At 42.2% G+C, this 16706-nt stretch overlaps 1 protein-coding gene across 1 annotated transcript in view; it reads right to left on the bottom strand.

Moving 5' to 3' along the window:
* Positions 1 to 16376, bottom strand: part of LOC126344146 (nuclear pore complex protein Nup107-like) — a 217617-nt gene extending 201241 nt beyond the window's left edge. The window contains exon 1 of the mRNA XM_050001997.1: positions 15590 to 16376. Within this exon, the coding sequence (XP_049857954.1) occupies positions 15590 to 15719 (130 nt within the window). The 5' untranslated portion in view covers positions 15720 to 16376. The remainder of the gene's footprint in view (positions 1 to 15589) is intronic.
* Between the last annotated feature and the right edge of the window lie 330 nt (positions 16377 to 16706).

The following is a 16706-nucleotide window of genomic DNA, read 5'->3' as shown; positions in this document are numbered from 1 at the left end:
GCATCCTTCCTGGTATGGCTCACACTTCTGTAGAATTTTGAAAGTGGCAGGTCAAACTATAGAATAGGATCTGAACTCATAGGGCCAAAAAGTGAGAGACTCCTTTTAGTCACCTCTTATGACAAGCAGCAATACCTGGGGCCTATTCTACCCCCCGGACCCACCAGGAGTAAACTGCAGGAGACTCCTTGATTGTGCAGAGTTTATTACTATGAGCAGTAGCAAACCAGATGGCCTTCCACTTTTGGGCAAAGAGAGATTTGACCTAAATCGATACATCCACAGCTGGAATCAGGAGAGGGAATGGAGTTAAGTATCTGCTTCTCGAGCCAAATGGTCACCCAATTCATTCCCTGATATGCCCATATGACATGTGACCCAAAGAAGGACAACTGAGCAGGTGCATGGCCAAGGGGCAGAGAGAAGGTTATGGATAGCAAAGACCAAAGGGTGACAAGAGTAGCATCCGTCGATGCCCTGCAGGCTGTTCGTTGAGCTAGAGCAAACAAAACACTGCAGAGCGAGGTCTGAGAAACAAAATGAAGGGATCTGTGAATGCCTAGAAGCTTTGCTGTGAACAAATTACATAAAAGGTGTTCTCAGCCAGTTTGTTGTTGTTGTTGTTGTTGTTGTTGTTGTTGTTGTTGTCGTCTTCAGTCCTGAGACTGGTTTGATGCAGCTCTCCATGCTACTCTATCCTGTGCAAGCTGCTTCATCTCCCAGTACCTACTGCAACCTACATCCTTCTGAATCTGCTTAGTGTACTCATCTCTCGGTCTCCCTCTACGATTTTTACCCTCCACGCTGCCCTCCAATGCTAAATTTGTGATCCCTTGATGCCTCAAAACATGTCCTACCAACCGATCCCTTCTTCTAGTCAAGTTGTGCCACAAACTTCTCTTCTCCCCAATCCTATTCAATACCTCCTCATTAGTTACGTGATCTATCCACCTTATCTTCAGTATTCTTCTGTAGCACCACATTTCGAAAGCTTCTATTCTCTTCTTGTCCAAACTAGTTATCGTCCATGTTTCACTTCCATACATGGCTACACTCCAAACAAATACTTTCAGAAACGACTTCCTGATACATAAATCTATATTCGATGTTAACAAATTTCTCTTCTTCAGAAACGCTTTCCTTGCCATTGCCAGTCTACATTTTATATCCTCTCTACTTCGACCATCATCAGTTATTTTACTTCCTAAATAGCAAAACTCCTTTACTACTTTAAGTGTCTCATTTCCTAATCTAATTCCCTCAGCATCACCCGATTTAATTTGACTACATTCCATTATCCTCGTTTTGCTTTTGTTAATGTTCATCTTATATCCTCCTTTCAAGACACTGTCCATTCCGTTCAACTGCTCTTCCAAGTCCTTTGCCGTCTCTGACAGAATTACAATGTCATCGGCGAACCTCAAAGTTTTTACTTCGTCTCCATGAATTTTAATACCTACTCCAAATTTTTCTTTTGTTTCCTTTACTGCTTGCTCAATATACAGATTGAATAACATCGGGGAGAGGCTACAACCCTGTCTCACTCCTTTCCCAACCACTGCTTCCCTTTCATACCCCTCGACTCTTATTACTGCCATCTGGTTTCTGTACAAATTATAAATAGCCTTTCGCTCCCTGTATTTTACCCCTGCCACCTTTAGAATTTGAAAAAGAGTATTCCAGTCAACATTGTCAAAAGCTTTCTCTAAGTCTACAAATGCTCAGTATGAGCCAGTATGAGACGTGAAAGCATATCCCATCTTATCAATTGTCTTAGAACCACCAGTGTAGAAGATGGTAGCATCCTGGAACTGTGCAAAGTTATTGTGTACAAGACGCCAGAAAACCATAGGGGTGACAGGCCTTAGGACCCTGGAATTGGTTGCTTCTTATCCATGACCAAGACACCATACAAGTGGGGTGGGGGTGGGGTGGGGGTGGGGGGAGGAATTACACAGGGTGCATTCCAGTGGCTGGATACGGAGATCCTGACGGGGGGAAGTGAGAGACATTCCAACCACCAATCCCATCCATGGGCATTTGTCAGGAGGGATACATCCTTTGTTTGCAAAGAGGACATCGTACACGAGATAATCAGGGCATTGGCAAATGGGGTCAATCCAAATGAAGTGGTCCAATAAAAATTAAGTCGGTTGCTTGACAATTTATAAATATTTTAATTTTTTATATATTATTACCCTATAATTGAGAAGTTCAAAACAGTTTTTAAAAAAATGAATCTCTCTGCACCGGGTTAAGAAGCTCTGAAAGTTTCCTTAAAAAATTTTTCATTGGTATCTTAACTTTGTCACTGGTAGAGTTCTTGAATGATGTTCTTGGGCCAGCAGGGTTGTAAAAATGCACAAAACATGGTTTTCCAAACTTATTCTTTCAACCTCTGCAACCCACCACTGTCCATCATACACACATGCCACTATGTCATTCAACATTAAAGACAGACGTAATTTTACTGACACAATGATCCTCAGAAATTTCGGTTTCTGATGTTACATAGCACTGAACTAAGTTTTCTGCAATGCCAAGGAATTTGTGGAAATACCTTGTTCCTTTTATTGCTATACAGTTTTCAAATCTGGTTTGAAGTGTTGTTTTCATATGCAGAACCAGTTCTTCTTTCTTGATCAGAAAATAGGTAATGTCTTTAATGTTATCCTTGCAAAAGACGTACATGTCCTGTACCGTAAGAATTTGGTCTGTGGTTGGTCTTTGTAGACTGGCTTTACTTACTTCATGTTTTGTTGTACCTCCTACTCCATCACATGCATTCTTACGATGGCAAGATGCAAAAAAGTGCCATTCAGCCTCCAACCCAAAGTCTACTATATGGTTTCACAGATTTGAAAAAATTTTTTGTTCTTATACTGACTACCACTTCAATCTGAAAAGTATATCAGCTTCTCAACCTTGGAAAAATCTTCTTTTATGTAATTTATTACATACTTTTGAAACACGTGTACAGCCAAAGTGTTGTGCTCAAATTAGTGCTCAGAATGCAAATTCAAGAACTGTTAACTTCATCTTTCTCATTTTTAAAGATGAGAATAAATGGATGCATTGTTGCGTGGTCATTGACCCAATAGTATCCTTCTATTGCATCCTGAATCACAAATGTAAAATTTTCTACAGAAGCAGCTAGCATTATGCAGTCAGTTTCATGAAGTTTTGCTTTTTGTCCTTCAAAAATGTACTTTGGATTTTAGAAACATAGAGGTGACTTGAGTTTTTGTAAATTATCAATTAAAGATTCCAAGTACTCTTCCAGAGATTTAACCACTGTTATCATTTCTGCCCTGTCAGTTGTGACCCACTGTTTGAAGGTAAAATTCTCTGGCATTTCCTCCTCATATTCATGAAACAATTCAATAACTGTTTCCTTACCAGGGCATTTATTACACGAACTCATCATGGAGTCATAACTTAGTGTCACAGACCATTACATTTAGTAACTCTTTGTAGTCAAGATAACTGAGTTTTGCATCCGCCATCATGTTTGACATTTTGAAGATATAAACAAACACATACAGTGTGTGTCCCTGAGGATCCAGCTAAAATACACCACTTAGGGTGGAGGTCACAAAATTTTGTCCTTCCAATTTTGCATTCAGGAAGACAATTTTTGAAAGCTACATAAAGTTCATTTAAATGTGACAGCACTAGTTCTTTCTGCTTTGTCACTTTAACTCCATTTATAACAACTTTTTCGCTATCTTTGCAACCTGGGCAAATTCTACTGTTTTCATCATCTTCAAAAAACTGCTGGATCTTTCTAATTGTTTCTTCACTTAAACCTACTCCTTTCTTCTTCTCTGAAACTGGAAGAATGCAATGCTATTTCACTAATTTTCGGGTTAATTTAACCAAACTACGAGAAACGTTGAATTCATGAACTATTTTTTCTCTTGACCACAAGTAATGGAGCAAACTTAAAAATTTTAACTTTTTCCTCTTTAGAGGTCACTGAACATTTTACACTACTGGCCATTAAAATTGCTACACCAAGAAGAAATGCAGATGATAAACGGGTATTCATTGGACAAATATATTATACTAGAACTAACATGTGATTACATTTTCACGCAATTTGGGTGCATAGGACCTGAGAAATCAGTACCCAGAACGACCACCTCTGGCCATAAAATGGCCTCGATATGCATGGGCATGGAGTCAAACAGAGCTTGGATGGTGCGTACAGGTACAGCCGCCCAGGCAGCTCCAACACGATACCACAGTTCATCAAGAGTAGCGACTGGCGTATTGTGACGAGCCAGTTGCTCGGCCACCATTGACCAGATGTTTCCAATTGGTGAGAGATCTAGAGAATGTGCTGGCCAGGGCAGCAGTCGAACATTTTCTGTATCCAGGAAGGCCCATACAGGACCTGAAACATGCGGCCGTGCGTTATCCTGCTGAAATGTAGGATTTCGCAGGGATTGAACGAAGGGTAGAGCCACGGGTCGTAACACATCTGAAATGTAATGTCCACTGTTCAAAGTGCTGTCAATGCAAACAAGAGGTGACCGAGAAATGTAATGAATGGCACCCCATACCATCACGCCGGGTGATACGACAGTATGGCGATGACGCATACACGCTTCCAATGTATATTCACTGCGATGTCACCAAACACGGATGCGACCATCATGATGCTGTAAACAGAATCTCGATTCATCCGAAAAAATGACGTTTTGCCATTCGTGCACCCAGGTTCATTGTTGAGTACACCACAGCAGGTGCTCCTGTCTGTGATGCGGCGTCAAGGGTAACCGCAGCCATGGTCTCCGAGCTGATAGTCCATGCTGCTGCAAACATCGTCGAACTATTCGTGCAGATGGTTGTTGTCTTGCAAACGTCCCCATCTGTTGACCGAGGATCAAGATGTGGCTGCACGATCAGTGTGGATAAGATGCCTGTCATCTCGACTGCTAGTGATATGACGCTATCGGGATCTAGCACAGAGTTTCGTATTACCTTCCTGAACCCACCGATTCCATATTCTGCAGTCATTGGATCTCTACCAACATGAACAGCAATGTCGCGATACGATAAACCACAATCGCAATAGGCTACTATCCGACCTTTATCAAAGTCGGAAACGTGATGGCACGCATTTCTTCTCCTTAGATGAGGCATCACAAAAATGTTTCACCAGGCAACACCAGTCAACTGCTGTCTGCATATGAGAAATCGGTTGGAAAATTTCCTCATGTCAGCACGTTGTGTCGCCACAGGTGTCAACCTTGTGTGAATGCTCTGAAAAGTTAATCATTTGCATATCACAGTATCTTCTTCCTGTCTGTTAAATTTCGCGTCTGTAGCACTTCATCTTCGTGGTGTAGCAATTTCAATGGCCAGTAGTGTAATTTTTAATTTCTCTATTAAACTCAAATATTCATTGTCAGATGATGCTGGTGGTAGGTTTTCTTCTTCTTAAGAAATAATGTTGGTATCTGCATTATTAAAGCATGATTGAAAGTCTTTTCTAATATTGTCTGAAATTTGTTGTAGGCCTACCTTATTTTCAATAGCTGCTTCTATTTTTCTGTGACTTAATTTTATTATTTTCAAAGCAGGAGATACGTCTGAGTAACAATTTGGGCACAGGGAATTTACAGAAATCACATTCCGTTTCACTTGGAAAGCTGTTACACTCTCATATAACAAGGACAAATGTTCAAGTTGTATTTCCCTCAAACCTTTAGTGATAGGCTTTTTATGAACTTTAAGTGGATCACAGCATTTTCTTCCAAAGCTGTGGTTGTATTTCAAAATATATTTTTTCTTGTGATACTCACACACTGATGGTGCAGAGGAACTTACTCAAAATTTAAACAAAGTTTGTCTAACTTCATCAAAGTCATTAACATTTTTCAATTTTTTCGAAACTGAACCATAAACTGTTTTGTGACACACTTTACTTTATATCTGTCCAACAGAGCACTGTTCATCCATATTATTGTATTCCAGTTAACGCCACACCCACTAATAATGTACTTCTACAATGCCTCACCCAACAATAATGTGCTTCTTTATTGACAATAAACCTAAACGTAAATGGGCATTTTTATTACCATAGAACAAAAGCGAAAGCTCCTATTGTTTAATATTGCATTATTAAAAATAAATAACCTAAATGAATACTGGGTGATAGTGTTAAGTAAATATATGTCACAATTAAATTTTATTTAAATGAAACAATAAACCATTTAAATAGGCAACAGCCACAAGATAAGTTGTAGAGTAATGTGAATTATTTCCTCATTTTCGAAATCACTTATCTTTGTTCACAGTCAGATATCAATGTTGAAATTTTTACAGTACGTATAGGTGAACAAACTGTGCAAAAATCATATTTTTATATTCAGTCCCACCTGAGATAACTAACCCCAAACTTTACAAACGAGTGTGAGACGTAAACCTGATTACCATAATCTAGTCTGGACAAGATTAGAGCATGGTAAAGATGGGGAAGAGTGTTAAGGTCTGCACCCCAAGATGTATGGGCCAGGATGCGGAGAGAATTAAGCTTCAACATGCTTGCGTAGGTGGCAAATATGGAGTAGTCATGTCAGCTTTTTATCAAAAATAAGGCCCTAGAAATGGACATGTGCTACAATGTAAAGGAGCTGGTCACCTAAATAAAGTTCCAGACTAGGGTAGACTGTGGGTCGACAACAAAAATGCATAGCCGGTGTTGTGGAGAGAGAAAACTGGAAGTCATGGGAGATGACTCACGCATAAGCCTGTCAGGTGGCGCCTCTGAGCTGGTGTTCAGTAGATGCTACTGAGAGGGAGCTGCACCAAATGTAAAAATCGCCGAAGTACAATGCCGGGGTAACCACAGGTCCAATAGAGGTTGCAAGCTTGTTGATGGCTATGAGGTACGAGTGTGACACTTAGCACAGAACCCTGCGGGATACCATCATCCTCAGTCCGAGTGGCACTGAGTGAAATGCCAACTCTTGTCAGTTGGCCGTTTAAAACCTGAGTAAATGGTCAGTTGGAGATCGACCTGCCTGGAAACCATATTATACAGGTACAAAAGACCCTAGATTTGAGTACCCAACATAATCTGAAGCTAACCATCCTCTCAAGCATTTTACAAAGTACGTTGGTCAGGCTAATTGAGCGGTAGCTGTCTAGAAACATTGGGTTTTTTCCGGGCTTAAGGAAGGGACTAACTACACTGTTTCGTCATTATGATGAGAAAGCACCCATGAGCCCAATGCAGTTGAAGACCGTGAAGACATATTGCCTCTGGGGAATGTCCAAGTGCTGGATCACCTGATTGTCAACAGAATCTTGGCCTGAGGTGTCTCATGAAGAGGTAAGAGCCTGCAAGAATTCCCACTCAGTGAAGGGTTCATTATATGGCTCAGTGTGTTGCAGGTTGAAACAGAGAGGAATCTGTTCAACTTTATGTTTCTGCCAGAGAAAAGTAGTAGGGCAGGAAGAGAACACCGATGCCATCACAAAGTGTGCCACAAGGTGTTCTGCATGGACCAATGGATCACCGGGCAGAGCACCTTTGAGGCTGGCAGCCCAGAAGGTTACAATGCTTGGACCAAACCAGTGATGACAAGGCATGCATCCCCAGGAAAGAAACATAGTGCTCCCAATGTTCTCTTTTACTCTGCTCAATAAGGTAACAAGCCTTAGCGAGGACGTTCGTCTGTGAAGGAAGTCATTTAAATCACTGCAGCACCCGTCAGTAGTCCTGGACAGCAACTGCCTACATTCTTGGTCCACCACGGTACCAGCCGACGAGGGAGACCTGCAGATATGGGGCAACAGTGACAGCAGCATGAAGAATAGTGGCAGAGACGCCTTTCATGACTGCATCAATGCAATTCGAGACAGAGGTGTCAAAGTGCACAGTAACTGTATATAAAGATGAAATGACCCAGCAGAATGACCAGTGAGGCAGCCTGTATGCCTGACAGCAGCAGGGGGACTATATAATTATCAGAAAGTGATCACAGTCACTAAGTTCATTGTGGGATGACAAATATAGGGAAGCCACGAGAACAGAGGAGGAGATTCTGAGATCGATAGCAGTAAAGATGCCATGAGCAGCACTGAAGTGGGTAGGGGAACCATCACTGAGGAGACATAAATCAAGGTTCATTAAAAGAAAGTCAATTAGGAGACCCTTACTCATTGAAATGCCACTCCCCACAGTGGGTAGTGGGCACTGAAGGCTGCAAGGGGGAGAAATGAGGGTGGGAGTTGCTGTATTAAGGTAGACCGTTAAATCCAAGGAAATGGCCTACCTGGAGAGATGTAGATGTAGCAGACAGTGATTGCCATAGTTGTTAGCACCCTAACCACTATTGCTTCCAGAATGGTACGTAGGGGAATCCTGTCACTAATGACATCAGAGCAAACCAAAGTGCAGACTCCGCCAGATGCTACCCCGGGACCAGTGCAGTTCTGACAGAATGCCCGATAACCACAAAATGTTGGAGAGTGATCATGACAGAAGTGTGTTTCTTGAAGAGTAAGACAGGAATGCAGAATAGGAGACAAGATGGCGTATTTCCAGTAGGTGACGATAGTATCTGTTGGAATTCCACTGGACGATCATGTGGCGCCAGTCCAGGTTAGACATAAAGGTCATGTCACTCAGTCAGTGGTGCGACAAGGATGGTGCGACATCCATAAATCAGATGGCACATTCAGGTAGTGAGGGGCCGGGCTTGTCTTGAGATTTATGTTTCTCCTCCTCCTCCTCCTCTTCTTCTTTCAGAAGTGGAGAAGGGCAGGGCACAGAGGGAGTACGGGCCCTGCAAGATCTAGAACCGAAAGAGAGCAGACGATGTTGGGGCGCACAGATTGTGCATTCCATGCCCAATTGCTGGTAGGAGGCTTCTGGGCTGACCTACACCAGGGAGCGGGTTCCCAGAAAGGAACCCAATCACCGGCAAGTGCCAAAGAAGGGGAGTGGGGAGCACTTCCGGGAGGGGAAGTGATTCCTGAATAGGAGGTCATGGAAACAGCAGGGGAGGAAGAGGGAAGAAAGGGATGAGGCTAGGTAGGAGGGGGGAAAGGATGCAACATAATCAAAAGCTGAACATTTGATGTTGAATGGAGTTTCTCATACTTCTGGCAGGTCGACAGAAGCATCCGATCCCACCTCTGAACATTTGATGCTGGATGGAGTTTCTCATACTTTTGGCAGGTCGACAGAAGCATCCGATCCCACATGTCGGCTTTGACCCGTGACATAAGGGTGTTGTGGTGTGTGTGACGTCATAACAGTGCGGAGTTTGGTTTGCGAGTGTGGGATGTTTGTAGATGTCGTCGTGTTGTGGTTTGTTGTGCCCTCTGGTGGTATGTTTAGGGTTTTGGTTTGTGTGGTGTAACGGGCTCAGTTTGGTCTTGCTCATTATACAGAATTGTTCGAGTGTTGGCTGTGTTTGTAGTGGAATTCTTTACAGCAAGTTAACGATTTAGTAGTTTGTGTGAAGGTTAATTTAGTGTTTTTCGCAGTAGGTCGTGTGGTAATTTGAGTAAATTAATCTGTTGTTGTTTTTGTTCAGGAAGGATACGAATGATAGCATGCGTCTGTGTGAAATGATGGGAAATACCGCGTTGGAGCTGATAAAGTTTTTACAGCTATTTGGGTTACTTGCTGAGATTGTGAAGTGATCCATTTGTGGGCAACAAATGAAGTTGACTAATGTTCCAGCGTCTCGGACCAGAGACTGTTATACGTGGCGTTGTCGAAAGGATGACATTAGGCGTTCCATATGGCATGGTTCCTGGTTTGAGAAGTCTAGATTGGGCATGCGCGAGATTGTACTCATGACTTATTATTCTTGTTATAGATCCTCACATAGTTTTTGTGCGCATGAGACTGGTGTGAGTGAGAGGAGTGTGCTTGATTGGTCTTCTTTTTGCCGTGAAGTGTGTTCTGTGTTTATTAAGTACAGGGTTAAGTTGGGGGGGGGGGGGGGGGCAGGGGTGGTTGTGGAGGTGGACGAGTCACAGTTTGGGAAAAGGAAGTATGGGAGGGGTGAGCCTGTGGTTGGTGTCTGGGTGTGGGGGTCTGTTGTTCCGGGGCGGGGTTCTGAATGTGCTTTTAGGGGGTGTCGAAGGGAGGTCTAAGGCGGAATTAGTGGGGTTAATTGAGGAGAACCAGGGTCCACAGTAGTTTCAGATGCATTTTCTTCATACAGGGGGTTGGGTGAGAGGGGATTCAATCAGTTAGTTGTTAACTATAGCTTAGAGTTTCAACATGTTGAGATGGGGGCTTGCACAAATACTATACAGGGGATGTGGGGGCTGTTAAATCAGTTCTTGGGAGGGGGAAGAGGCGCTCTTGAAACCTTCAGTCTCATTTAAATGAGTACTGTTGGCAGAAGTGTGTCCCTGAGGGCTATTGTGTTTTTCGGGTTTTTTAAGGGCTGCTAGTAAAATGTATTGGCCGAAAGTGGTTAGTCAGGGTGGTTTGGTTGGGAAGGGGGTGGGTGGGTGGGTGGGTGGCTGACTGGCTGCAGCTCAGGGTGGGGTGGGTGGTTTATTTTGTGACTGTAGCGGTTGTGCGGTTCCAGACTGTAGAGCCCTTGAGGTGGCCAACCTAGTTTGTGGTGCCGGAATCTTTTTGTGGTAAGTTTTTATTTTTTGTTTTTAGCGTACGTGTTGTATGTTGGGGTAAAGGGAAGTGTTTTATTACAATGTGTGGTTGTGGCTGTTGGTATTGGAGGATGTTTTTGAGCTTTATAGGTCAAGGGATGTGTCCGATTACAGATGATATTGTGTTTAATAAAATTTGTGTTGTCAGCTTTTTTCGTTGTTTTGTGTGGTTTTGTATGGGGGTGGGTGTATAAATTTGTTTATATTTAGTTTGTCCCCACCCAAAAACCCCCAACTTCCTGCGCTTGTCCCGTTAGTGTCATTGGGCTTTTTGTAGAACGTGTGTGTGTGTGTGTGTGTGTGTGTGTGTGTGTGTGTGTGTGTGTGTGTGTGTGTGTTTTTCGATGTATTTTCGTATTTATAATATGTATGTAACAACTTTATATGAGACATATTGGAATCTTGGTTTATGGTCGTTTCCGCTATATTTGTGACGTCATGGGTCAAAGCACACGGGTGCGATCGGATGCTTCCGTATTTCCCTTTTAGTGAGCCTCAGCTTAAGACAGGCGATCCAGGGACTTGTACTCTTGGATCTTCTTTTCTCTTTTGTAAGCTGGGCAATCCGGCGAGTGAGAGGAGTTGGTCATGACAATTGACACACACAGGTGGTGGAACACAGGGGCTTCCCCTCATGGAGTGGGTGTCCACAGTCACCATATAGAGGGTCCGCTGTACAGTGGGATGATATATGCCTAAAAAACAAGCAATGAAAGCACCTCATGGGTGGTGGGACGTATGGCTTCACATCACATCTGTAGCACGTAACTTTAACCTTCTCTAAACGATAGCCCCCTCGAAAGATAGAATAAAGGCACCGATATCGGTGCGGTTGTTTCTGCGACCCTTCTGCGCACATCAAGCAAAATGAACGCCACGTCACTCCAGATTAGCCTGGAATTCATCAGTTTTCAGGATCATATTCAGAGATTGGTGAAGAGTAATAGACACTGGGAAATTGCCAAGACGATCACAAGCACAATGGGCTGCGGGCTGGGCGGCAGAAGTAGCTTTTATCAACAGAGAGCCTGACCATATCTTACTGAGAGAGTCCATTTCACCAAACCTGTTCTCAATATTCTGAAGCTCCCTCCCATGTTGTAGTCAGGGAAGGGAAGGCTGATGGGTCATATGAAGCAGCATTGACTGTTCCTTCAGCACTCAAAGAACTTCTGCTTGAGAGGCCAGATTTTTGCAGCTTGATACACTTCATTAGCCAAGCATCTGCGCTGATACTACCCACTCCGATCAGGGGCTGTTGCCATGGGCACCGCCCGGCCACAGCAAGAGCCACCTTGCACCACAGCCATTGCTGGGAGTTCCGATGCTCCACGAAGACAAGCATCCACTCCTTGGCATACAGGGGGAGGGAAACAACTCAGGTATCAGTAGTGTGATCCCTGTGTTGTCAGGGGGCTCAGCCTGATGGGTACATAACAGCCCCACCACACTGACTGGCTACACATGCTTGGTTTTGGTTTTGTTTTGGTCTAGAGCACAAAAAACAACTGGGGTCATACACACCCACATCAAACTATAGAAGACGAAGACAGAGAGGAGTTAAAAAAAATGACTACACGTCAATCCCAAATGACGTAAAACAAGATGGCTAAAAACAGGGACATGGAGAAAGGTCTATAAAATACATCGTAGGGAAACAGATGTCTAAAACTAAAATTTAAATGGCCTTCACCATATTGCTACGATGGCCAACAGTAAAACATGGCCAACAGTCGATGAGTCATTTGCTAAAACTGATGATAACGCAAATGGCAGACCCATGCGGGAAGATAAATGGTTAAAAAATGGGCATTCCATCAGGAAGTGGCAGACAGTTAAAACATAGGCATAAAGTGTACAAAATAGGGGGGTAGCGCCACTTATCAAATGACGATAGCTAAAAAGGCAGTGCAGCCGAGTTGAAATCACCTCCTCCCAGCAGTAGGGCCGAGAGGAGGTTGTCCAAGCCACTGGGAGAAGCTTAATGAGCAGGAGCTTATTCCTGTGAAGGGAGGACCATTGGCGATGCCAAAGGGACACCACCTCCTGACAGACAGAAACACAGAGATCATCAGAGGGAACATAGGGACTCGTGAATTGTGGTACGAGGTCTGCACCCTGGGCAGCAGCATCAGCAGCCTCGTTTCCTGGCAGACCGACATGAAAGGAACCTAAATAAAAATCACAGCGGCTCCACCATGAGTGAGCAAGTGACAGTTTCCTTGGAGCCGTTGCACTAAGGGACGGGCGCTGAACAGTGCACATAGACTTAGAAGGGCGCGAGTGAGTCTGAGCAGAGGACACAATTGAAAAGTCTGTACTCCTGGATGTACTCTGTGGCCTGAGAGCTTGGTTGTAAATACTGAGCAGTGTGCCGGAAGCTGACATCAAAATTCACAGGCGCCACTACAAAAGCACAGTTAGTCCGAGAGCCACCAGTGTACACAAAGGTCCTATAATAAAATTCCACATGAAGGTCGTGAAATTGAAGGCAATAGATTGAGGCTGGAGTAGTGTCCTTAGGAAGCAAATGAAGGCTAAGGTTAACATGGGCCGCTTCTCTAAGCCAAGGTGGTGAAGGGTTCACACCCAACGACGAAGTTGCAGGTAGAAGTTTCTACCAACAGCATCCCATTCCATTCGTTTCATAGGTTTTAGAGTGACAGAAATGCCCTCTAAACCTCTTTGAATATAAAAAAGGGGAAATTCTCAAAGCTGCCCTCTTTCCTTGTAACGATTAAAAATACATTCTGGCTGACAATATGCATTCTGTTACTGTTACCATAAGAACTCTGAAAAATTCCTAAGTCAGGAGTTCTGGTTACATGAGCCCTCGTTAGACTGGAAGTTAGTATCTACCAGTAACCCACCTATTCCGCTATCCGTTTTGAGCTATTATGTGCTCTGTCTGCCCCTACCCATATTTGTACATCACCAGCTTTACCATTCTCATGCTGGCAGTATGGTATAGAGTCAAAATGCTAATAAATTTAAAAGTTATGACTCATTATTTTTTTTGGCCATAATTTATTTGTTATGAACTACAAATTAAAATTTCAAGACACTGCAAAAATGTAAGAAATCAAGGAGATGAAACCAGGATAAACTGAGAGAACTGAAGGTAGTTGAGAGTTTCAGAAGAAGCATTAGACACTGTTTGATTGAAACAAGGGAAAGAATACAACACAAGACGAACTGGTAGCTTTAAAACATGAAATGGTTTACATTACCATATGATAAAACTGTTGATGAAAAGGCAAGTCCTAGCAGAAATCCAGTGATAGCAAGAGAGAGAAAAACTATAAAAATGAAGCAAAAGAAACAGGCAGAAGGCAATACAGACATCAAAAACAAGATTTTAAGGAAATGCAAAATAGTAAGAATGAACAGATCCAAGGCTCTAGAAAAATAAATGAGTAAAGGAACGACAGATACTACCTGTAATAAAATTAAAAAGATTTCCAGCAAATAGAGAACCAGCAGTTTCAATATGAAAAGCTCAGAGGGTGCAACAAGCAAGGGAGGAAATGTTAAAAAACGGAAGGAATTGTAATAAGAGAGCTGAACTTTAAGGAAAAGTTTTAATGCACAAATGCACAAGGAGGAAGTAAATGAAGACAAGATGTGAGATATGATAGTGCAAGAAAAATTTGATAGTGCAGTCAAAACAAAGCCCATTGAGTGAACAACATTCCCTCTGGGTAACAGACGTTTTGGACAATGACAGAACTTTCCATTTGGTGTGCGAGATATGGGGCAGACGAAATAGCATTAGGCTTAAAGAAGAATGGGATAATTCCAACACCAGGAAGGCAGTCACTGACAGGTGTGAATACTACTGAACCATGAATTACTAAGTTAGGACTGAAATACTGACTCAGTGCAAAAACTGGTAGAAAGCAACCTCAGGGAACTTCAGATTGGATTCTTGAGAAATTTAGGAACATGTAAAAAAATGTTGACACTCAAACTAGGCTAATTGGACAAGATAGGTTAGACTTAAAGAAAGCTTTTTGGCAAGGTTTACTAGAACATACAATATGAAACTCTGAAACTTGCAGGGCTAAAATACAGGAAGTGAAAAGTAACATACAAACTGTACAGAAACTGGATGGCAGTTAGATTAACAACTTGAAAGGGAAGCACTGGTCGCGAAGTAAGTGGGAGATAGAGCTGAAACCTCTGCTCAATTTATTTCCCCTGTACACTAAGCAAGTTATGAAGGAAACCATGGCAAAATATGGAAAAGGAAGTAAACTTCAGTGAGAAGAAATAAAACTTTGGAAGAGCAGTTGAATGGAGTAAAAAGTGTCTTGAGAAGAGATTGGTTCATATGATGGGGCAAGTTAAATCAGTGGATGTTCTGAGAATTAGAACAGAATATGACTCACTAAAAGCAGTATATGAGTTTTGTTATTTTGGCAGCAAAACTACTTATCGGTGAAGTACAGAGAATACAAAATGCAGACTGGCTATAGCAAGAAATATCTCTGAAAAAAAGAGACATTTGTTACCATCACAAATTTTTAAGCTTCACATAGTCTTTTTTTTAATAAAAAAAGAAGGTATGTGTGGTGAGTATTGCCTTGTACAGAAATTCAATGTGGACATAAACAGTTCAGGCATGAAGAGAACAGATGCTTTTGAACTGTGCTGCTGAGACTGACTGCTGTCTAATAACCACAGAGTGGAAAACGATGTAAAACATGTATGTACTAGGTTTCCACTCTGCAACTGATATCAAGGCACTGTCAGTTCAACTTACGCAACAATCTAGACGATATACTGCCACAGTATACCAATAGGACACTGCCTTTCTTAGTCATCAATAGTCTGGGAAAGATGCTAACGCAGTGTGTAACTCCAGATGTAAGTCATAGTACTACCTATATTGTGCACACATATACAAAAGCAAACAATCTGTTCAACAAACCTTTCCTAAAGCTTTCCAGCAGTTTCCTTGCTACATTTTCTCTCTCGCGCGCCGGTGGCTTGCGGCTTATATTTACAGACTGATCGAGTAGATCAAGAGTCCGCAAGATGTCATTCTGAGATACATTCATTGTATGGAAAAATTATTTACTGTCATAACCACAAAACCGGGTACAGGCTTAACTTCACATAGGCAACGATATTTCCAAATGCACGGTTAGTATGTGGACGCGGAGTGGTTAATAATATCCAATTATCTTCAATCACGCTGTTATAACACACCAATGCACAGTTCACATAGTGTACATGTTAAACGTAAGACATAACCAAACTCATATTTTCACCGCGCATTACAAATAACTTCTGCAACGAAGACATCTTGATTGCTACTCTTGCACAAAGACGCGTCACTCCAAGCATTGAAAACTTGCGCATGCATACGCACACTGCAACTCGTGCTGGCCAACATACCTGAACACCTTACTGCCAAATGGCGTGTCTTTCGCATTGCGGAAACGTTAAAGTTGATACTATATTCCATAGGCAATTAAAACTTGTAAATTCATCCCCTTCTTCATCACCTTAGGAAGTCAGTACGCGTTTCAACACGAACAGTTAAAACGCATTACTAATTGTAGTACTTGAACAAAGAAGAAAATACAGGAAGATCACTATGTGTAAACAAAAGAACCAGCTGAAGTTGCATGAAATGTAATAAATGAACCATCAGACACAATACCGCAAAACAGATATATCAAATACATCGAAGTACGAAAAAGCAACAATCACAAATTCAACAAAAGTTGCACAATCAGAAAGGAAACCCAAGGTGGACTTCGGAAAGAGTACGAGCAGTACCCCAGTACTTAGTGAAGATTTTTTTTTTACATAACGGCCAACAAAAGAGAAGAGAGACAAGATAAATAATAATGAATACAATGTGGTCACAATTAAATCAGATTTTCAACAACACAGAATTCATCAAAAAGAAAATAACATTTAATTCTTGACTATATCATTAAATACCCAGGCAACAAAAAACTAGAAGTAGAAACGCTCCCGAGTGAAACAAAGCCAGATGCATTGTGCCTTAATGAGCAAGGGCTAAACGAAACAAG

The sequence above is a fragment of the Schistocerca gregaria genome, chromosome 1 (assembly GCF_023897955.1).
Source record: "Schistocerca gregaria isolate iqSchGreg1 chromosome 1, iqSchGreg1.2, whole genome shotgun sequence".
Lineage (NCBI taxonomy): Eukaryota > Metazoa > Arthropoda > Insecta > Orthoptera > Acrididae > Schistocerca > Schistocerca gregaria.
Note: the sequence above shows the minus strand (reverse complement) of the source record. Positions and strands in the feature narration are given on the sequence as shown.